The sequence below is a fragment of the Hyaena hyaena genome, unplaced genomic scaffold (genome assembly GCF_003009895.1).
Source record: "Hyaena hyaena isolate Hyena2069 unplaced genomic scaffold, ASM300989v1 scaffold_617, whole genome shotgun sequence".
NCBI classification, from domain to species: domain Eukaryota; kingdom Metazoa; phylum Chordata; class Mammalia; order Carnivora; family Hyaenidae; genus Hyaena; species Hyaena hyaena.
Window position 1 is genome coordinate 479713 of NW_024081251.1, and position 24401 is coordinate 504113.

The window sequence follows — 24401 nt, forward strand, 5'->3', positions numbered from 1 at the left end:
CATCTGATTAAGTAGTTGTTTACCATATTTATAATATATAAACACACTCACATACAAGCATGTATAAAATCCATTGATTTCTGCTAGAAGAGCTGTAAACTCCTCAAAACCCTTCCTGTGCATAAATAAACATCCATCTTGCCTACAGGTAAAAACAAAGCTAAAAATAGTGGGAGATTATTATTATGACCCAACTACATTCTTGTTTGAAAATTTCAATATTATATTAATAGTTAGCTTTTTAGTTTAGGATGAGGATCACTTCAGGGCTTAAATAAAGTTTAAGATAAATGCAGGATTTATTTGGGGGAAGCAGAGGGAAAGTTGTAAGAGGCATGTAACATCTAAGAGTTGCTGAATGGAGAGTCATGTTTGGTTCACCACCATCTCGGGATGGATATAAATAGGCTCACGGAAAGCTCATGTTAAAGTGCTGTATTTCAAGACGGAGAAAATCAAATTGATCTTGGAAAGATCCGAAGAAAACTTAGTCATAACAGCATTGCTACCATATTACTTTTTCCTTATTACTCAGAACATTAATTCAAGATGCACATGAGGGTACAATACAGGCGGCAGGCAGGCAAAGGAACATCAAATACTATTTGCAATTTTTCTAAGGAAATATGTGCATTATATTTTTCCATCCTTCTCCATTGATAGTTAAGCTTATGCTGAGCTATATACATTCCATCCTGTCAATGTGAAAAGTATAGATTTTTGGGGAAGACAATAAAAACGGACAGCTAATTTCACGCTGAGGGGAAAATTCCTCCTACAGTTCTGTGTTTGGCTCAAGTAAACCAGCGCCGGTGGGTCAGGGAGCCAAAATGGGGACCCCCGCCCCCAGTGACCTGGGTACTTTGTCAGCAGCAGGCCTGCGGGAGTTTAGGGGACCAGTTTCCCAGCTGGACAGAGGAGGGCTTCTAAAGAGAGCAGATGGGGGTGAGAAGACAATGAAGAGATTTCTTTGAAGGGCGCTCTCTGTGCTCTGCTGGTAGAACCATCTGGAGAGTCTTAAACGCATTCCCAGCAGTGGAGCAAAACGAAGTCTTGGGGCTCTGTCATGGCTGAGAACCCAGTGGGGCCTGGACAGCTGGGCTGAGGGCCTGGGCTCCCAGTGCCCAGGATGGGCAAGTACGCTTTCCCCATGGGCGGGAGGGCCCTGCGAGGTCACTTCCAACCCGTGTAACGGTGCCTCCCAGAAGAACAGAGGGATCCGGGGCACAGCAAGCTGAGGGGAGTGCAGGAAACAGCCTAGCTGAGGGAAGAGGGAGGCTGAGGGCCAGGGAGAACATTCAGGATGGAGAGCGACCCCACAGTGCCAAGATCACCCAGGACCCGCTAGCCATGCTCCGCAGGACAGAACCTGCCCTAACCGCCACCAGGCCCAGGGAGTGGGTGTGATGCCACCTGAGCACAGCTTCGGCTGTAAGAGCCGCCCCTCTCCTCACCCCCACCCTGGCACCCTGGGGGACAGAACCCCTGGGGACAAGTCTGTAGAGAATGACAACGTACCAGCAGAGAAATGGAAGGGACACGCCTGGTGTCCGCTGCCTGCTCCCAGCACAGAACAGATCGCCGTGGCAGGGGGTGGGGGGGGTAGGGTGGAGAACATGTGAAGGCAAATCAAGTTCAGAGTTTTGATCAATCTGTTAAAGAAGTGATTCCAAGCACTGGAATTGTGTGACTCAAAGTGCCTTTGATCTCTCGAGTGAGTAGAACAATTAAGGCCCCTGTTAAGTTTTATGCAGCCAGGGAAAGGCTCCCCCACTGAATAAAGCTTATATTTTATTTCCAGTTCCCTTTTAAACTTGCCTTTTAATTATGTCATGAATAGTGACTGTTCAATATAACAATTACACTGGTGACATTCTTATTTTCTCTGCAATGTCCATATAGAGGCCTCTAAAAAGTCATTTGTTGGCGCTCCTGGAAGATTTGCATATAAAGGAAAATGAGAATGAGGCCTTAATTATCTACAAATCCATAGATGATATTTTAGGTGGTTTAAAAAGTATAAATTATGATCTGGCCGAATATAGGAGCCTCCTTAAATTAAAGCTTTAGAAATCACTGTGCACTTTCTCGCCCAGACTAAGTAAAACTTTCTGTTGCAAAAATAGAAAAGAACACTGTTTTCTCTTGGGCGAATATTTGCATGCTTGCTCATTTGGGGCCCATCTTGAGCTTTTAAATACATTAAAGCATATTATACAGATTTCTCTCGCATGTCTTAAAGGCCTTCGCTGGATTGGTGGAAATCTCCTGCTCAGAAATGTGCCAGCATCAGGCTCGCAGTGGGGCTATAATACTGGCCAAGGACTGCGAACCAGCTGGAATCACATCCTTCTTTGTGGTGATCTTTTCTGGAGTCGCTCAGAGTGGGTGTGAGGGCTGACAGCCCACAGATTCTGAACGCGGTTTGGCAGGCTGAGCAAACAGCCAGCTGTCCCAACCCTCTCCCTGCCTCTGGGCCCACCAGCTAGATGGGGAGACAGAGGACAGAATCTATAGCAAAGCCTAGCAGAGAGAGCAATTCATTCCGCTAGTCCCAGCCAGGTTGGGGAAGGTTTCTGAGCGGGCGTGATGTCTGAATTCACTTCGGGAGGAAAAACGGGTGCTAGCTCCTGAGAGCCCGGGGACTGGGGTTAGGGTGGTCACGCAAGTGTTGTGTTGTGTTTCTGACTGCTGGCCTGTAAGAAGAGATATTGATTCTTGGAAATTCATGTTGCGCCTAATCACCTTACCAAATTATCATATTAATTCTGATAGATTTCATTAATTTTCTCCGAAGGACCGCACGAAGCCACATCGACACAGTTTTCTCCACAAGTCGTGAGGCAGGCAACGGAAGCCACATATCCCTACTGCCCGCTGGTTTGCAGAGTGACTTCACTCATGGTCCGCCCTCCCTTCCCTTCATTGTCACGCCACTGACACCCCAACAAAGCGACCCCTCGCTGCTCCCTGCAGGTCAGTGAGCTCTCTCTAGTCGTCCAAACAAACTGCTTTCCAAATTAAGGACGCCGAGGCACAGAGTGGTTATATAGCCCATTGAAGATCACACAGCTGGTTAACCTCAAGCCAGGTTTCAAACCCAGGAAACCTGACGTCAGAGCCTTTGGTCTTAAACACTAGCCCATTTCTTGTTTCCACGTACTGGTCCACCTGTCCTTGTGCACAATCACAAAGTGGCCCGACCCCTTCGCCCTGCTGGCTGGACAGGGACAAGAAGGCATGTAGGTGGCACAGGCCACTGCCCTGGGTGGGTCCCTGGGTCCCCTGGAAGGCTGATGGAAGCAGCCCCCTTGGGTGATTCCGGGGTTCCCTTGGCAGCGCCCTGAGCCGGGGAAGTATTTGCTTCCCCTGTTTGCTGAGTTTGCAACGTTACTGCAGGAAAACAATATCAGGTCATTGCCATCTCCCGTGCTCTCACTTACTTAGACCCTTTCTTAACTCAACAAACCCTTTCTGCTGGAAGGAAAATGAGTAGCACTTGTGGAAAGCGGGAGTCCACATTCAGTTATGACAACTGTGAGGGAGCGGAAGGCACACAAAACCTCAGGCTTTGCTTAGAAGGATGGGATTTTATCTCCATGCACCCTGGGAGACAGTTAGACAGTATGTCCTGGGTCGAATAGCGTCCTCCCAAATTCACATCCTTTCTGGAACCTCCGAATGTGGCCTTATTTGGAAATAGGGTCGTTGAGATGTAATTAATTCACATGAGGTCATACTGGAGAAGGGTGGGCCCTTAACCCAACCCTTACAAGGACTTCTGTGCTTTTCCAAAGAGAAGAGACACAGAGACAGACACCCAGGGGGAAAGGTCACGTGCAGGTGAAGGCAGCGACTGGAGTGGTGCATCTATGAGTCAAGGTAGGAGCAAGGAGAGAGGCATGGAATGGATTCTTCTCTGGACACTTGGAGAGTGTGGTCCTACTGGCCTTGAGTGCTGGCCTCCAGAACTGCAAGGCCACTAATTTGTTTTTTAAGTCTCCCAGTTTGTGTTTATTTGTTTGGGCATCCCTGAAAAACTAACACACAGCCTTCAGAACTGGATTCTGATTTCCTTGGTCATCAGGCTGCCAGGACGTGTGTTTCTAGATACAGATAGACAACTCTGAGAATAATTTTTGCCTCTTGGCGGATGCAACCAGGGAGGTCTATACAGAAGAACAGATGCAGGGCCAATTTCTAGTATCTGCCTGCCACCAAAATGGACTTGTTACAAGTGAATTGGGTTAAAAAGAAAAAAAGCACAAAACAAACCCTTGAATGAAGCAGTCTGAGTGAAGAGGAAATTTATTCAATAAGCATTCACAGATTTCAAAATGGTGAATGGTTAGGGCCATCTGACAGGCTGAGCACATGCAAGGTGCATCCGTAAGGACCGAGCAGTCTTGACTTCTGTCCCCGGGGCTGCTCTCAGACAACCAGAGCTATCAGTGTCTGCAGATATATGGGTCCTCCCTCCCCACCCCCTGAGATTTTTTTTTTAATTTTTTAAAATTTATTTCTAGGAGAGAGAGAGAGAGAGAGAGAGAGACAGGGTGATCAGGGGAGGGTCAGAGAGAGAGGGGGTCACAGACTGAAACAGGCTCCAGGCTCTGAGCTGGCAGTCAGCACAGAGCCCGACGCGGGACTCGAACCCACGAACCGTGAGATCATGACCTGAGCTGAAGTCGGACGCTTAACCAACTAAGCCACCCAGGCGCCCCTGCCCCCTTAGATTTTGAAAGCCCTGCTCATAAAGAATGAATGCTTGGAAGAAGTAGGGACCATGACCACGAAGAAACAAAGGTTGAAGGGGAAGGAAAGTGTTATATATATATTTGAAGTCCTGATATTTGGGAAAGGGATTAGACATTCAAGGTGGTTGAGATTAGACAGGTAAGTCGGATAGAATATTAGGCATAGATTTCAATTTAGTGTAGGACGTGCCTTTCTTTTCGGAAGTAGAATAGGTTACTTCGTGAAATACTGAAGCTACTTACTTAAGACAGGACTGAATAAGCAAGTATTGGTCACGCAGATTGGGTTAGCATATAAATTCCACACAAATACCTATTAAGCACCTACTTCTCCGAAGTTACTACACCCAATCTGCACAGGAGAAAGGAAACTCAGGGTGAACATTTTGACCTTGTAGAACTTATGGTGGACTATGGTAGTTGAGTAAATTGGAGACAAGTGCAGACCAAAGGGTCCCTACGTGCATCTTCCAGCTTTTTTATAATCCTAGGATCCTCTTGAGAGTGAGTAAAATCTGAGTGGAGGAAGAACCCAGAAGACATTAGATATACGCAAGATTGTCCTAAATCTAACTTGCAGGAATGGGGGCTAGGGCAGTAGTTCTAATCTGTTCCTTAATAAGTTTAGGACATTCAATCGCCTTCAAACCTAAAAAACCTAATGATTTCAAGGAAATATGGAAGTAAATTCCAAAATATAAGTCAGACTCAAAATTGGACAGAATCCCACAGGGAATAAACCTTGGTTCCAAAATTAAATTTAAAGCTCTGTGAAATAACCTTCATATAAGTCAATTACAAGACAAAAAACAAGGACATTTTTGGCACCCAATCAGCCCCCAAAAGTTCATCAACATTAAAAAAAAATTGTTAACGTTTGTTTAGTTTTGAAGTAGAGGGAAAGAGACAGCACAAACGGAGGAGGGGCAGAGAAAGAGAGAGGAGACACAGAATCTCAAGTAGGCTCGACGCTCTGAGCTGTCAGCACAGAGCCTGGCACGGGGCTTGAACTCACAAACCGTGAAATCATGACCTGAGCCGAAGTCGGAGGCCTGACTAACTGAACCATCTAGGTGCCCTTCAACATCTTAAAGGACCATTAAGAAAAGGTCCCATCGGAGTCACAGAAACTCTGGGAGAATTTGAATCAGGTGGTTGACTGAGGACACGTAGGTTTTCATTAGAAGTTGTTCTAAATGACTACCAGCAGAAATCAAGTGTTTCTGGCCTTTCCAAACTACTTAAACTTCAGGGTCAAGGACTTGGTACAAATACTCTGAAATGTTGCAAATTTAATGCATTCTCATCACCTATAGGTTTTACTGTGTCTGAATTTGAATTGCAATTTTTAAAACCCTTTTTCCATAGACTTGTATTAGTCTCTAGTGGCATACATTCTATAACTATCCTAGGAAAAACCTACACACGAGGGGCCATGTTTGATTTCCACATCCACATAAACTTGTCACTTGGTTACTTTATCTATTTTCACGGTTCCATGACATATACTCAGGGTGCTATTTGAATCGCTGATGCCTGGAGTTTCTCAACTGTTTCAGGACCACTGGCACAGTTGGAAACAAAGGAACCAAAATTAGGATCGCCTCCAGAAAGCAGACTGATTGGATAGCTCTAATCTGCTGGCAGAGCCCCGTAGTTTAGCTATAAACGTTTTAATGCCATCTATTGTTTCATGCTCCTCAAATGCAATACACTGCACCATTAATTTTGTAGTTTCATCTCTGGAAGCTATAAATCAAACATTCCTATTGTCTTAATTTTCTGTAACCTTTAATAACATTTGTGAAAGAACACAGGAAAGAAGAAATTGCTATTATAGAAATTCTTCCTTCTCTTTCACCCAAAGCAGTGACTGGACAAACAGCATGGTTTAAATATCCAAAATCCACTGTTTACAATTAAGGAAAAGAAGCTCAAACTTAGATACTACTTTGGATCTTCCAAAGAGGATAGTGATGCAGGGGCCCCCTATTTGTTGCACTCGGGCTTCTTCTTTTAAAATGGGACTTTCTCCAAATACATCAGTCACATATTCGAGCTTAAAGATCATGTCAGGAAGAGATGGATTTGGAAACCTGTTATTCTTGAATGAATCCCAGAGTCCTTAACTTACTTGGTCACCCACCTGGCATTGGGCAGAGGAGAGATGAATCCTTTGAAGCAAAGGGACTGCCCCGGCTGGGAACCAGGAGTGCGTATGTGTTCACAGATGGGCTCATGGAAGGGCCAAGGGTGTGAGTTACACAACCAACGTTGTAAAACATTCAACTGTCTATTCATGGCGTGATGTAATAATGTGTACAGTATTGCAATATTTGTATAGAACATCATACAATGATATATATAATATTGTACATCTCTATAATGTTGTATGAGAGTATGGCTATCTTATTTAATACCCAGTCAAGGCCAGGCTGTACATGAAGCGCCTATGGACACGTTATCTTGAATTGTCACGTCAATCCTACAAAAAAAGGTGCCATTACCTTTTACGTAGATGAGTTAGGAGAATTTAAAAGAAATTTAAGCTTAGAGAAGTCACATGATTTGTGTCTTCTGACTCTAAGATGCTACTCTATTCCGCATTACAATTTGCATCTTAGACTTCTGTTGTTTTTATAACTGTTAAAATTCAGACTCATTAAACCTTGCAAAAAAATAATATTCATAGAAACACAAAGCCACCCTTTTTCTTAGGGCAGGAATAAACTTCTGGGTCTTGCTATGAGTTTTACTACCTATGCAAATGTCTATCGGGGCTGCGCCCTGGCAGCAGGTGCCCTGCGGTCCTCTGTGGGGATTCCAGGCCTGGGGTGCCTCACCACCCGCACTTGCTTCGGTGTTTGTCTAGCCCTCATCTACTCAGCCCACTGCTCATCTCCAACCAAGTCCATCTGACATTAAAATAGCCCAGAAATTGCAAGAAAAAAAAAAAAGGACTAGTCAGTAGAAGTAAGCTAAAGCTTGCACTTTGAGGGAACACTGACAGAGAATGAGGTCGTTATATTTGAAGGACTATTCTTTGCCTCATTCATTCTTTCTCTCTGTCATTTGTATCTGGCCTCATTCTAAAAAAAATATTTGGGGGTGGGACTGTTTGATTCAATCTGAATTTAACAAGACACTGATTTATGTGAATGTAGGAAAAAGAAGAAACATAGAAATGTGTGAAATTGTTTTAAATACTCTGAAATTAAGGATGAATTTTTTTTCTGATGTTACATGCTATAAATTTCTACTATAATTTTATTTATAAATATAACTGTTACTAAAGACATCTGCTTAAATAAGTATATATAAAGTTCTGTGAATATGAATATCTATAATTAGAAAATGGGATTTACTCAACTATTAAAGTTAAATTATTTCCATACTAAAAATACTACTGTAACTGGAAATCTTGTGAAATGCTCCTTTTGGTAGAACCTGATCTTCATGAATACAGCCATTTTGAACAATAGTTTTACGTTTTATAGCTAGAATGCTCCCATTTTGTAATATGACCCTCTGGAAATACAGTTTACTGCATTCTGGCATTGTACTGACAGGTTTCTAAGATAAGTAGAAAATGAAGCTGAGGCTAATATTTTTTCCTCTCAAATGTCAGAGAGATATTAAGCAGAAAAACAGTTGAATGTGGAATTCCTGGTGCATGCACTGAGAAATGTTCCAAAATAATTAACCTTGTTTGGGACCAATTAAGGCTACGGTATAAACTATAAATTCCCACATTGATACAATCTAAATAGGGATATAGTCCTAAAGCTAATTACTTCTTTTGTTAAGCATGTGAACATCTGTGAGTTAAAGAATTAAATAAAAAGTACGAGAAGGATGTAGAAAACCATTGCTTTTGTTTAATAATCTAGAGATTTATCTCTTTGTGGTGGCTTAACTTATTCTTCTTTACAGGTTTCCTGGAGGATAAGGGAGATTTTAATTGTCTTTTTTCATCTTGCTTTATTACAGTTTTGTTATTTATTTATTCTGAGAGAGAGAGAGCAAGCAAGCAAGCGAGCAGGGGAGGGGCAGAGAGGGGGAGAATCCCAAGCTCTGTCAGAACAGAGAACAGAGCCGGATGCGGGGCTTGAACTCATGAACTGTGAGACCATGAACCAAGAATTGGATGTTTAACCCACTGAGCCACCCAGGCACCCCCTTCTTCCTCTTTTATGTGATACATAATGATGCTTAGATTTGAGTTCGAGATGCTGCCGCGGGACACCAAAAGCAGTAAGTGCCCCTGCTCCTGCTCAAGTGAGAAGGGCGGATGGGTGGGTGACCATCGTCCGTGACAGTCAGGCCCAGAAGCAGAGGTTTTATATATGAAAGCAATTACAGAGGGGCAACTTTAACGATGAAAGCACGGACATAGTAATGGTACATTTACCACAGGTTCGGCGAAGATTACTGAGGAAACACTTGCTAATCACACACTTCAAAAATGTGAACTACAACAGAGACTTTGGGGGTGGCTGTTCCTTGATCTTCCAGTTTTTAAGTAATTCTGTCTCTCTGTCATCTCTCTTTCATCTTTATCTCTGCCATCTCCATGTCTCTCACAAGTTAACTAGAGACTAAATTAGCACCTCAGCACCTCTTTAATGAACCATAATTGAACAATGTGTACACGTGGAATCATTCTGTAACTCCATGGATATTCAGTGCAGCTCTACAGTATAACCATGAATTCTGAATCAAAAATATTTAAACAAGCGTTTTCCATGAAGTAGAAATGCTGTTACTAAAACTGTCAGTTTGTTAGGTCGCAAGGGATTCAGTTACTAACACGCAATTTTTAGTTTCCTGAAAGAGTAGCCAACTTGTCTAACTGTCCACACTAAGTCTACTGCCATTCAGATGTTGCAGAATGGATATTAACTCACTCACTCCATTATGAGCATCTTATGCTCCCATAACTCCAGGTGAAGTCCTTGTAACTAAATATGTCTAATATCGACTATATAAGTAGATCCTACTACTGAAAAACAGCTAAAAACTTTGGGAGGATTCCATGATTTCCTGAAGAATCTGCCTAATTAATGAGACTTTTAATAGCAGTTTATGATTACTGTAAAAAATGTTGGTTCCAAACAAAGGAGTTGTATGTGGCAGGAATGCTCATTTTTTTTGTTTGATTTTTTTTCTTGTACGTACATGAACAGATCATGTCACAAAATTTCCATGCACTGTTCCGCCAAATTGCTAACTTATTTACATGGCTGTCAGGAATTAACTTCAAGTGTTGACTTACATTGTGCATATAAGAAGTATGGAAATTCAAAGTTAGCAACATAAAAGAAAATTAGAGTCACATCTTTTCAAAGAGGCATAAAAGGGAAATCAGTCTCCCAATGAACAAATATATATCCACTGACTGTCAAACAGATCACTGCAACTTGCTAGTGCCTTTGTTAGGGTAGATCAGATTCATCTGAGCTCAGCAGTGCTTTCCACAGCTTATAGAATAATTAAAACAAATAAATGCATCAGGACATATACATTTATAATCAGCACTCACCATCAACTAGGTTATCTTTTTTTTTTTTAGAAACAAGAGAACATCTATTAAAACTTCCCAGGGGCGCCTAGGTGGCTAAGTCGGTTAAGCGTCCGACTTCAGCTCAGGTCATGATCTCACAGTTTGTGAGTTTGAGCCCCTTGTCGGGCTCTGTGTTGATGGAGAGCTCAGAGCCTGGAGCCTGTTTGAGATTTTGTATCTCCCCCTCTCTCTGACCCTCCCCTGCTCATGCTGTCTCTCTCTTATAAATAAATAAAAAACATTAAAAAAAACCCTTCCCAAGCCACATGTACCGTATTGTATTTTATTTTTATGTTTTATTTATTTCTGAGAGAGAGAGAGAGACAGCGTGGTCAGGGGAGGGTCAGAGAGAGAGGGAGACACAGAATCTATTGCAGGCTCCAGGCTCTGAGCTAGTTGTCAGCACAGAGCCCGACGCAAGACTCGAACCCACTAACCATGAGGTCATGACCTAAGCCAAAGCCGGATGCTTGACTGACTGAGCTACCCAGGCTCTCCACATGTACCATATTTTAACAATTTTGCTTTAAAAATTCATTTTAAACCAACTAATAAAAACTGCAATTTTAACAGAGAGTATCTAAAGGTAGAATTCCTACCAAGAGAAAGGACGAACTCAAAACCTACTAATATATTCAAAAGACTATTAAAAAAACTTTACAATTTAATTATTGGAAGATTATAGAACTGCTTCAGCGCTTCTGTAATGAGTAAGTAAGCTGTACGTGTGAGGAGTAATAAATGAAATTGTTAATTTTACTGTTTCCCTAGGGAGTGGTAGGGGAATAGTGGGAGTCACACTATTTAGATCTCCAAATGGATCTTGGTTTATAAGCAATAATAAATCCTAAATGTGTTGCTAATTAACTCTACTTCAAGCCACTCCCTTTTTTTTAGGGCTTAGAAGACATTTGACTCCTGGGATCACTCACCATTCATATTCTTAAAGATGTTCAGGATGGGGAGGATTTGACGGTAATAGGGCACCAAAGCTTCACCCACCGTCTCATATGACAAAGCCAGATGTTGGAGGACCTTGAGGGTGACGCATATGACCTGTCGGTTTCGAAGATTCAAGGCATCTATATGGTAGGAAAGGAACACACCGAAAATAAAATGCATTAATTTCTATAATATGAAGGTGAAGTCGATTCATAGACCACTTAGTTGAAATGCATTCTGTTAGCTGGATGAAACTTTATAATTTTGAATGATGCACTGTAGCCTTTAATGTTATAAACAAGATCTTGTGTGTGCATTAGTGCTCCTTCCCGCTTGCGCTGATTCCTCACCAACTCTAAGAAAGCCACTCACCGTCCTTCACAGAAGCGGCTGGTGATGGACAGGTGGCATGAAAGATCAAAGATCAATGAATGGGCTAAAGGGCCCCATGATGGTTGACAGACACATTTCTACGCAACAACTCTTTCCAGTTTCCAACAACTCATGAGATTCTTAAAACCATTACCATGAAACAAACATTTATTAGGGAAGGAAGGAAGGACTAGGTACGGCACGTGTGAGTAGAGACTATGGGCTGCTGAGCAAGCACCGACACTGTTCCTGGCGGAAGTGAACATCAGACTCTATTTAGACTCTCGAGAAAGCAGGAAAGAAAAGCAACATTTTCAAAGCCTAGAACTTTAGAAGGAACCAACAGTAAATAAGAGACCAAAGGAATACGAAATGGTTTCTGGAACAATTCTGAATGCACAGTAACGAGCTGTACTGTAGAGATAGGATGGGAAAGTTACCTGGTATCCCCTCACACTCTGGGGCTGGAAGGTACGATTTGTTCTAGTGGGGAAGGCAGAGGACCAGGGGCTAGGACACTTATAACTGGCTGTATGAACTTGGCCAGTTCTTCTACACTTTCCTTCCTCAATCATAGGAACCTATTATCTACTTTCTAAAATGATTAAAAGTTCCAAGATTTAAGTAGAAGAGCTGTGTAAGGCATCTATTATAGAAGGTCAGAGGGGGTGACTGATAAACTGTGATGCTCCCAGACTATTCCAAGAGAAAGTCAAAGGCTCTTATTTGTAACACGTTCTATCTTGTAAAGAACAGATTGGCCACAATTAAACCATGTGCCATTTATGGAGGGACAAAGGAACCAGGCCACCAAAAGGGATGACGTCATGGTCAATACACCTGTGATGCAGTCCTGACATTACTCTTGAACTCCAGCTCCCATTTCCAATAGCCTGAATCTTCTAGCACCTCAAATTATGTTTGTTCAAAAGACAAGTTTCTTCCTTAAACTTTATATTTTTGTTTTGTTCCCCATAGTAGTAATGATACAATCAGATTCCCAGTCCCCCAGGGTCAAAATCTGTTTCTCATCCCTCACGTTCCTCATGTTGCAGACCCATCTTGTTCTGCTTTCGCAATGGCTCTTGAATTTGTGTGCTCATCCCATCCTCACCTCCTCTTCCCTGGCCCTGGGTCTCCATCCTCACCTCCATTTCTCTGGTCCTGCATTTCCATCCTCACCTCCTCTTCCCTGGCCCTGGGTCTCCATCTTCATTTCCTCTCCTCTGGTCCTGGGTCCCCAGTCTCACCTTTACTCCTCTGGTCCTGGATCTCCATCCTCACCTCCACTCCTATAGTCCTGGATCCTATAGTCTTGGATCTCCAACTTCATCTCTGCTCCTCTGGTCCTGGATCTCAGTCCTCCTCTCTACTCCTCTGCTTCTTTCCTTAGGAAATCCTCTCTTGGAAAACTATCATGTGCTCCTACCAGACATCCCTTCTTTCTGTCTAAAATGCCCCAAACTCTCTTTTCACACTGATGCTGGATTAACCTTCCTAGATCATATTTGGTCATCTCACTATCTGCTCAGAGTTCAGAATCTCTCCCTACCCCCTTTCCTACAAAATAAAGTACAAACTAGCCAGGCACAATGATGACACATGGAGTAAGTTGGAACCAAACTGAATGATCAATTAAAAATCCAAGATTATAAGATATCATTTACTGGTTTCATTGCTGTTTCCTCTGAAAGTACTAGGAAGTTTCAAAAAGTCAAATGTGGAAACTCTACTGCCTCCAGCAACAAGATGGGTGCTGGGGCAATACCACCTTAGGATAGCCCATAACATCTGATGCGGTACAGACTACATTATGGTTTGGTTTGAAAGTACAGATCTCCCTCAACTTATAACAGGGTTATGTCCCAATAAACCCATGTAAGTTGAAAATGTTGTAAGTCAGACATGCATCTGATACACCTATCCTACTGAACATCATAGCGGAGCCTAGATTAAACATGCTCAGAACACTTAACATTGGTCTGCACTTGGGCAAAATCATCTAACATGAAGCCTATTTTATAATGAAGTGTTGTGTTGGATATCTCATGTAATATATACTCTATTGAAAGTGAAAAGCAGAATGGCTGTATGGGTACAGAACCATGAGTATATTGGTTGTTTATCCTAGCATGGCTGACTGTGAGCTGCGACTCACTGCCACTGCCCAGTGTCATGAGAGAATATTCTACCATGTGCTAGTAGTCCAGGAAGAGATCAAAATTCAAAATTCAAAGTCCTGTTTCTACTGAAAGCCTCTGGCTTTCATACCATCTTAAAGTCAAAAAATCCTAAATCAAACAATTTTAAGTTGAGAACTGTCTGTAAATACAATGTGATGTATGGAGATATCTCAGATTTAACTCAGGGAACGAATCTAAATATAACTGTGGAATTTGATTGTATGACAGCTCATTATCACAGCACTTAGGCACACTGCAGACCATTCCCTATTCTAGAAACAATGAAAAATAGAAGGATATAACTTAGCCTAAGAGTTGTAGTAATAAGATATTCAGAGGCAAAGTGTCAGAGTACTATGGGAAGGTGGACAAGGAGAAGGGAAGGTACAGTATCTCACAGTCAGTAGCAGGGGGTTCTTTTTCTGGTTTTAGCCAACCTAAAGCTTGTTTTTTAGGTAACCAGGTACTGAACCCTGCCTACAGACCCAGCTCAGTTTAACAAAAGAGAACTGGGAACTGCAGGAATGTTGTTATGTGGTTTATGGGCAGTGAGCATTCTTTCAAAAAGTCTACCAATGAAACGAAACATGGTTAGTTTCGGAACTTCATAGTGCTGTGTGATAGATCATATGAATATAGAAAATATGAACTATCACACATCATATATATAGTATATGAAATAGTGCCTGATATATACCAAATACTTGCATATTCCAGGAATTAAGTCAACTACTTTACATATATGAGTTTGCTTAATCCTTATTCATCAAATATTTATTGAGAATGTGTATGTGCCAGTCACTGTTTTAGGAACTGGAGATAGAGAAGTGAATAAGACAGATATGGCACTCATTCACTTGGGTCTGATAATAGAGTATGGAAGAAGACAGTGAACAAATTGAACAAATACTACAAGTCTGATGAATATTCATGAAAAAATTGGGTATTTAAACTGAATCAAAGGGGGCATCCAACCCAGTTGAGAGAGTAAGGAAGACTGCTAGACCCAAGGACAGACTCTAGGGTTGAATAAATGCTATTTAGGTGAAGAATAGTTATTCCAAGAGGGGAAACAGCATGCTAGAAAATGTCTCCCCTCCTCTTAGATAAAGAAGTCCTCCTTTTACAAGATAGACTCCAGCTCTCAGGGATAAAGTTCTACTTAGCAATGTGCAGGAAAAAACCTCCAGATATTATAAAAATCGCCTTCTAAATAGTTTCATTATTGTGTACATGTTTTCTTTAAGGTCATTTAGGAGTGGTAGGAAGAAGCATGTGGGTGTGTGTATATGTATATAAATGTAGTACTTTTTCTTAAGCTAAAAGATTCACGAGGTCCCATCTTGCCCATATCAACCAAATGGAATCAGATGTTAAAGATCCTTGGTTTCTGCCTTTTCTGTCTACCCATCCCTACCTCCCACCCCACGCCTTAGAACAAACTCATAGTTACATCCAAATACATGTTTTATAAACTGTTCATTGAAGAAGGATGAGACATCAAAACAGAACTACATGGGTGTGTTGTGTGTTTGAAATATAAAACAAATGTACAAATGGGTGCATACATCTCTTGTTCCATTTTGGAGATTTTGTTCTTCACCAAGAAAGCCTTTCGGTTGACACTATGAAGTCACAAGTAAGAGAACTTATCAAAGATGTTAGAAGAGAAAGCTATCTGTGCATGGGTACAGCCCATCTGGTGACTGCAGAAAAGATTTTTGTAGTCATAGTGGTTACTGAATATTGGCTTTTCACAGTGGTCTTCTTTTAGAACATGTATGTCAAAGCTTGCAATAAAACAGCTGGGGATATGCCCATTTACTATGAATGTTAGAGTTTGCCATATAGAATATAGTGATTAAAGAGTAAAATTGTTATATGTATGGATAATAATAACATCCAGCTGTTGTTGATTAGGTTTATGCTTGTATGTATAGATAATTGATCAACTGGAAATAAACTAATAGTATCTCTCACCATGGATAGTAATACTAGCTCTCAGGAAATAATTATTTCACTTCACTGCAACTTTGATTGAATTAATATGGTTGTGATAAATGTTATTGGATGGACAATGACCGACACGTAACATGTGTGAACCATTACTCTTAATGGTATCTAAAATGGAATTCAAGAGTCCTCCTGAATGACCAGGGAGTAGCTCTAAAACCTCTGTAGTCACTGTGAAATAAAGCCAGCATAGGCACTATTAAAGCTTCTTAACTTCATCCAAGAGGGATCTTTTTATACTGGCCCTTTCCACTTCAGTTCCTCTATTTTTCTTTCTCATTCTTGAGGAATTAAGATATACCATTAAGTTGGAAGTCTTTTTGTTCTTACCATCCCAATGGAATTAAATAAAAAAGAGTGCTTTTAAAAGAAAAACAAAGTTCTTTTCCTTTGAAAAAGTATGTTAACAGATATGAAGAATATGATTCTGTAGCTTGAAAGAGCAGGAATGTGTTTATTCTTGTGTTGATGGGCCTGAAAGCTATTGTCAAGACATAAGTGAGAACTTTGAACTCAAGATTTAAGATTTTGAAATGGGTTTGACAAGAGAAATCTACTGACATTATAGATTATCCAGTGGAAACTTACTATTCAGAAAATTGGATTTCTATTGTACTGCTTACTGCCTTCAAGAATAATCAACTAGAAAGAGCTTCCAGATATATAGAAATTGCTGAAGAATAAGGAAAAAATAATTTGATGTGAAAGTGGTAAAACTTATTCATCTTAGATGGTTATAAGTTACATGTATGATTTTACTCAGGCATAAATTCTAGTATTGCTATAATTTGTGCAAAGTCTGAACATTTTTTACTATTAACTATGAATCACTACTGGGAAATCATGAAAAATGGAAATATTTCTACCTCTTTTAACACTGGAAACACCCAAATGCAAAAGCCAACAATAAATAAAAAAAATACTTTTGACATATGCTACAAATGTTCATATCTTTGATATAGAAATAGCTATCACAAACTAATAAAGGAAAGAATGTGCTGATTAAAAATGGACAAAGAATATGCACAGTAACACACAAAATAATAAAACAAATAAATAAGTAATATTCCAGAATGTTCAACTTCATTAGTAATCAAAATAAACACTACCAATAATTTTGAATATCACTTAACAAAAAGTTTTTGAAAATTTAGTACTCAGTGTGGACACAGGTTTGGGAAAAGAGGCACTCTCATAGACACACCTTACAAGCCATCACAACCTTTCTGTAGCAATGTAGTAGTCCCCTCTTATCCATGACCAGTAAATGCTTGAAACAGCAGATAGTACCAAAGCCCACATATGGCATGTTTTTTTCTATATGTACATTCTTACAATAAAGTTTAATCTATAAATTAGGTACACTAAGAAATTAAAAAGTATAGCTAATGGAACAATAATAAAAATACACTATAGAAAAGTTACATGAATGTGGTCCCTCTCCCTCTCTATATATCTAATCATACTATACTCACTCTTCGTGTGATGGTGTGAGATAATAAAATGCCTACATGATGAGCTTGAGTGACATGAATGACGTAGGCATTGTGATGTAGCATCAGGCAACTACTGACCTTCTGACATATGCCAGAAGTCGGGTCATCTGTCTCTAGACTACAACTGACCACAGAAAACTGAAACCATGGAAAGTGACACCATGAATACGAATGTGGGGGTGGGGGGAGATAGGGGATGGGTGGGAACTACTGTATGCATATAATTACCCCAGCAATTTCACTTTTGGGCATTTGGTCTAAGGAAGTATGCAACAGTGCAGAAAGAGTGATAGGGAAGGATGTGATGGATAGTATAATTTAAAACTAGAAGTAATCCAATTGTTTTAAAAACAATGGATTAAATAAAGTCAGGTGAACCTATGTAATGGAAAACTAGAGTTATTAAAGTCATCATATAGAAAATATTTTTTGAAACTAGGAAAATGTTTATAAGATACAGGTGAGTAAAAAAGTAGCGTATAAAGCATATTTTCACTATGTTCTCATTGTGTAGGACAGAATTATATACTCTGTCGCTAACAGCAGAGATTATATTTTCTTTCTTTCTTTTTAATGTTTTATTTATTTCTGAGAGAGAAAGAGAGGCAGCGTGAGCAGGGGAGGGTCAGAGAGAGAGGGAGACACAGAATTGGAAGCAGGCTTCAGGCTCGGCGCACAGAACCAGACGCGGGACTCGAACCCACTAACTGTGAGATCGTGACCTGAGCCGAAGTCCGACGGTTAGCCAACTGAGCCCCCCAGGAGCCCAGAGATTATATTTTCCATAGGTATATACAGACATAGGGTTTTGTTCCATTAAAAAAACATAAATTTTTAAAACTGCTTAAAAATTTTTAGTACACTTTGCATATTTACCTAAAAATATTATTCTTCATGATCAAAACTTTTTGTATTTCAATATAGTGGAATGTGGAACTCTCTCCTTATTCTTTCCCACTATTTTCTTGATTATTCTTAAAAATAAAAATTTTTAATGTTTATTTTTGAGAGACAGAGAGTCAGAGTGTGAGCAGAGGAGAGGCATAGAGAGAGGGAGACACAGAATCTGAAGCAGCTGCAGGCTCCGAGCTGTCAGCACAGAGCCCGCCACCGGGTTTGAACCCACGAACCCTGAGATCACGACCTGAGCCAAAGTTGGACATTTAACCGACTGAGCGACCCAGGTGCCCCTTTCTTGATTATTCTTAACTATTTATATCTTGAGACAAATTTTAAAAATAGTTTGGTCAGGTTAAAAAGCATGCTTGAGACAGATCAAAATTTCAATAAAGTTAGAGATTAATTTGGGGGGAAATTTTCATTTTTACTGTTGAATCTTTCCATTAGAAATATTGATCTCTTCAGTTGTCCTTGTTGTCTTTAAGCGCCTCGGAAAAGCTTTATGGTATATTTCATGTAGATTCTGCATAATTTGTTAAGTTTACTCAAAGGAATTTTATACTTTGTACTATTTGTCTACGAGCATTATGTTCCAATATGCATTCTGAAAATGATTGATAACACATATATAAAAACGTATTATTTTTATTTGCCGGCTAACTTACTGAATTCTCTTATTGTTTCTATTGTTTTTGAGTGAATCTAGTTGGTGTCTGTAAGTAATTATATTATCACAAATATTGCTAAATGAATCTTAGCTTTCTAGTATTTATCTTTGGTCATATGAGAGAGGCCAGGATTTCTGAAAGAGAATACAGTATTATAATGCTGAGGGTGGACATTTTAGTTTTTGGATCATTCTCATTTATTTTGATATCTCAAAGGATTATTTTTATTTTATTATATAAAATGTGTATAATATAAAGAGCTGTCTGACCATTTTTTAGATTTTTTAAAATGTTTTATTTATTTCTGAGAGAGAGACAGCGTGAGCAGGGGAGGGTCAGAGAGAGAGGGAGACACAGAATCTGAAACAGGCTCCAGGCTCTGAGCTGTCAGCACAGAGCACAATGAGGGGCTCGAACACACAAACTGCGAGATCATGACCTGAGCCGAAGTCGGGTGCTTAACCGACTGAGCCATCCAGGCGCCCCCTGTCTGACCATTTTTAAGTGTACGGTTCTCTGGAATTACTTAAATTCACAATGCTGTGCAATTATCACCATCTATTTCCAAATCGTTTCCATGACCCAGCATAGAAACTATACCCATTCTGCAGAAACTCCCCAACCGGGTCCTCTCCAGCCCCTGTGATCTCTCATCTACTTTCTGTCTCTAGGAATTTGCCTATTACAGATGTCTCCATGTATCTGAAGTATTTTTTGAAGTTAAGATATTTTATAAATATTTAGCCTTTTTGGCCTAATATATTGCTTGAATTAGACTGAAATGGATGTAAATTTTTCTGGTCAAGGAGTGCTAATCATCTAATCCATGAATTAACAGAGTATAACAAATTCACAATATGTTTTCAAACTAGGTGTAGGTTTCAAAATTGTAGAAATTTTTCTTCTTCCAAAACAGAACTCAATTCTCTCTCTCTTACTCTGCCCCTCTCCCCTGCTGGTGCGTGCTCTCTCTAAAAAAAAAAAAAAAAAAAAAAAGAAGTAAGAGAGGGGTGCCTGGATGGCTCAGTCAGTTGAGCATCTTACTCCTGATTTCAGCTCAGGTCATGATCCCAGGGTCCTGGGATCGAGCCCCGCAACAGGTTCCATGCTCAGCTGGAGCCTGCTTAAGGTTCTCTCTCTCTCTCTCTCTCTCTCTCTGTCTCTCTCTCTCTCACCCCCACCCCTCTTCCCAGCTCATGCTCTCTCTCTCTCTCAAATAAAACATATTAATTAATTAAAACTAAAAGAACTCAATTGCTAAATAAATATGATACGGCCGACTTCTCATATTCTTGGGCAATTAAAGCATCAGAGACTTAGCTCAGCTACTATGGACAGGAAGCTTATAATAAGGGCTACAATTTTGTCTCATACAGACAGGAATTATCTTTATACAAAATTCAGGTTTTCTATCAAAGTTTTGTCCTTACAAGTAGTTAATTTTTTCATTTTTTCAATTGGTAATAATATATTCTGACTTTAGGACCACAGCACACAATTTGGTGAGAGTGTTTGGCTTTTCTTTCCCTTAAATATTTAAAGATAGATAGATAATAATTTTTTTAAATGTTTATTTATTTTTGAGAGAGACACACACACAGAGTGTGAGTGGGGGAGGGTGAGAGAGAGAGGCAGACACAGAATGAGAAGCAGGCTCCAGGCTCTGAGCTGTCAGCACAGAGCCTGACGTGGGGCTTGAACCCATGAACTATGAGATCATGACCTGATCTGAAGTTGGCCGCTTAGCTGACTAAGCCACCCAGGTGCCCCAATAGTTTTTTAAAAGACAAATGAAAGCATTCATTACTAAAATGGGCTTACCAGCAGAGTCACTAGCATGGTCTACCTTATACTCACAACTCTGTAGACATAAAGGAAGCTGAATAACAATGTAATCCTGCACACTCCTCCCTCTTGCTGCAGCCAAGGTTGGCTCTGTGCTTGTTTTCACACACACTGAACACCTCCAGTGGTGACAAAGAGTAAACCTACCAATACCCTGCCTTGTCAGAAAGCGGTGCAGGGTTTGGCTCTTTGCACCTTGCTCTCCTGCTGGCTCAGTTCAGCCCGAAGGAGCAGGTGACAGATGGAATGATGACCAAGGGAAGGAGTTGGCCAACGCTGACTCCGTTCTCTGAATAAGGCCAAGTCACAATCTGCTATGACAAGCAGTGACTACCTCTGAGAATTACTGTTGCATTTCCCTCCACCAGGGGGTCTAAATTTGCCCCAGCTTTAAGACAGTGGAAGTAGCAGACTATGAGGAAAGACATAACATACATAGGCTTTCCACAAAGCCGGCACCCCGAGAGCCATGGCACTAAACAGATGGCAAATAAGCACGCTCATTTCTAAGAAGGAGCTGTCCTCTCCACCCCAAAGCAGTTGTTTGCAGAGCTACCCCCTGCTAAGCATGGCGTCAATATCTGGTACAATTTTGGGGCTGATTATTCAAGCAGGTTATCAGAGAGCTCCCAAGAAAATAGCAGTGATTAGTATGAGCTAGGGCGAGTTCCCTATAATGTCAGGCCAAGCTTACTTCATGTATTTAGATAAGTTTACTCATAAAGGAGATCATAAAAGGACTATATCAGCAAAGCATCTGGCAAGACCTCCCTTGTTTTTTGTTTTGTTTTAAAAAGAGAGGGAGAGAGTATGAGCAGGACAGAGGGGCAGAGGGAAAGAAAATCCCAAGTAGACCCCATGCTCAGTATGGAGCCTGGTGCAGGGCCTGATCCCACGACCCCGGGATCATGACCCAAGCTGAAATCAAGAGTTGGATGCCTCACGAACTGAGCCCCCCAGGAGCCCCTGACAATACCTGTCTTACAGGCAAGTAACAGACATGGTTGAAAAATTCAGTTTTTTCTTTCTTTTTTCTTTTTTTTCCTGTGTGAAAAGTTGAATCCAAGCAATATGCTCCGATGATTTGGCCCCTTGGCAATACCACCAAGGTCTATATTTGATCTAATTCATTTTCCATTTAACATTTTTATTGTCACTTGGATGAGAGTCATAGAATCCAAATCTATTAATTTTTCAATGACCCAAAGTTAGGAAGTCTGCAGAGATATGACCATGAAGGAACACCAAGAAGGAGAAAATAATAATTTGTTCTCACTACCACCTTGATTTGGCACTGTGCAAAACACTCTACTTCTATTTGTCAATCCTTACATCATCTCTGGGCAGTAGGTTTTATAATCCCCTGAAGAACATGAAATAATTAATTTGCCAAAACCACACAGCTTGTTAATGGCAAGCCAGGGTCTGGTTTGCATGAGTTCAAGGCCTGTTCTTAGAGTGGTTAGACCCCACTTCCTCACCAGCATTTCCTGGTGAAAATGAATCCAGACTTGGAACCTGTTCAGGAGAGATGTTCAGAGCTGCACAACAAACACAGACTTTAACATGGACTTTGGGCAATGAGACTAGCGACCTGCTGGGTCCTGAGCTCAAGCAGCTTGCTCTCAAGGATCATGATGAAGCTAAGTTTTCTGGCATCTTCTGAGCCAGTGAGCAACACTCTGTACTAGGACTGACTATTCTGTGACTAGAATTCAACCCTCACGTGGAAGGATGAAGACTTCCAGCTGAAGTTTTAGTCTTGGCAGCTAAAAAACTATTGCCCTAGTCAAGACAGGTGATAATGATGGTAGTGATGATGATGGTGATGAGAATTATACTTACACTAGGTGCTCTGCTAAGAGCTTGAAATGTATTCACTCATTTAATCACTGAAATCATCCATAAGTTGGATACCACTCTTCTGTCAATTTTGTAAACTGAGCCTCAACGTGGATAACTTGTCTGAAAGCTGGTAAGTGGTAGAATTAGAATTTTGATCAAATGGCCTGACTTCAGAGACTCTGCTCTTAACCATCATACGATACTGGAAAATTGATAAATTTTGCTTATTTGATAATGGGAAAAGGATGGCCGATACATTGTGAATTCAGTTTGAAAATGTAATATTGCCATTTTTAGCTCTTTATCCCTTTTATTCAACTCTGTGTGTGTGTGTGTGTGTTTTCATGGACAACTATATGCTCCATTTCCATCACCTCTGCAATGTCTCTCATTTTTATTTTGCACTCTCTCATTCATCTTCCCTACTCAAACAGAGCTGGGCCTGATTTCCACTCACTGTCACAGGTTCAGGAAAAATCATTCCTCTGGTGAGTGACCAGCTAACTAACTGTTCAAGTATTTCTGGGGTTGTCTAACCCCTGCTTCTGATAGCTATCACCCTGCCTCTATGAACACATTATCTCTGTACAGGAAATTTTGTAGAGTGACACCAGTTTTATATTATGACTTCTTAAGTGGGGAATTAAAAATGGTAATGGAAAGATTAAGTGTGAGAGAAATGGATAGAGAGGAAGGAAATAAAAACAGTGACCATCAGAGAACTGAGTTTTATAATCCCACCTGACTATGATTGCTCATATTCAACACAACACTTACCACTTGTTAGAAGCTTGCTTTCCACACAACCTCACATAATGATCACAACTCTCTGAGATATGTATTAACTTCCTTATTTTGGAGATGCAGATTCATCTCCTGAGCTCAATGAGATGGACTAATTTGCACAAAATGGTACAGCCAGCAGCAGGAGAAGCAAGGCCATGTGGATGGCCTTTCCAGTGGCCATGCTAATTCTCAAAAAGGACAGAGAAAGGTGGCCTTTAGCCACAGCTACTGAAAGTTTACAAGATGGAGGTGACTTCCTCAGAAAATGGATGTTTTAAGCTATACGATTGCAGATTCCATTTCCCTCAATAGCTATGGGTTCTCATTTGGGAATCTGAATTGGTCAGTATAAACTAGGTTTGCTGCAGGAATAGATTAACCCTAAAATCTCACTGGCTTGCCAGAGAAAAAGACAATTTCATATTCCCAGTAGACATCAATTCAGGTTAACAATGGGCAAGAGAAGAGAGAGATGGAGGACAGTGCGTTGTCTGCAAAAAGCTTAGTTTGGACGGAGCACACACTTCTGCTCTTCACAACCCATTGGCAGTTAGTCCCATGATTCCGCATAACTGCATAACAGGAATGTTAGGGACCTGATAGGTATTTGGTACTCAGTAAATGTATCTGACATGGAATTCGTGTTATTTGGGGAGACTGACTCTTCTCCTTTCCCCTAACCTGTACATGCAGCTTGCATGACCTAGGTTAATGCAGGATATTTCAGCCCCCTTGACCATGGCTCAAGGGTGAGCATGTGCTCCTCGATGCTATATTCACAGCGAATCTTTGACTTTGACATTTTCTGGAGATTTGGGGACAATGACACTTTGTCTTTTTACAGGTGTAAGTAAGTAAGCATGTAGTCAGGGATCTACCTGGAATATTTGGAGGCTAAGAGGGAGCCAGCTTTCAATGACCTTGCATGAAACATAGCAGAGGTTGACAATGGTGAGCCACCAGATGAAACCTTGCTTGGATTGAGACTCATCTCTGGATTGTTCAGTTATGTATGGTACTAAGCAAACCTG

At 40.8% G+C, this 24401-nt stretch overlaps 1 protein-coding gene across 2 annotated transcripts in view; it reads right to left on the minus strand.

Annotated features, from left to right (window-relative positions):
• PACRG (parkin coregulated) overlaps nt 1–24401 on the minus strand; it is a 489147-nt gene that overhangs the window by 193286 nt on the left and 271460 nt on the right. The window contains exon 4 of one of the 2 annotated variants that reach the window (XM_039257450.1): nt 11253–11402. The exons of the other annotated variant lie outside the window; for it this stretch is intronic. Coding sequence (XP_039113381.1) covers nt 11253–11402 — 150 coding nt within the window. The remainder of the gene's footprint in view (nt 1–11252; nt 11403–24401) is intronic. 2 annotated transcript variants of the gene reach the window in all.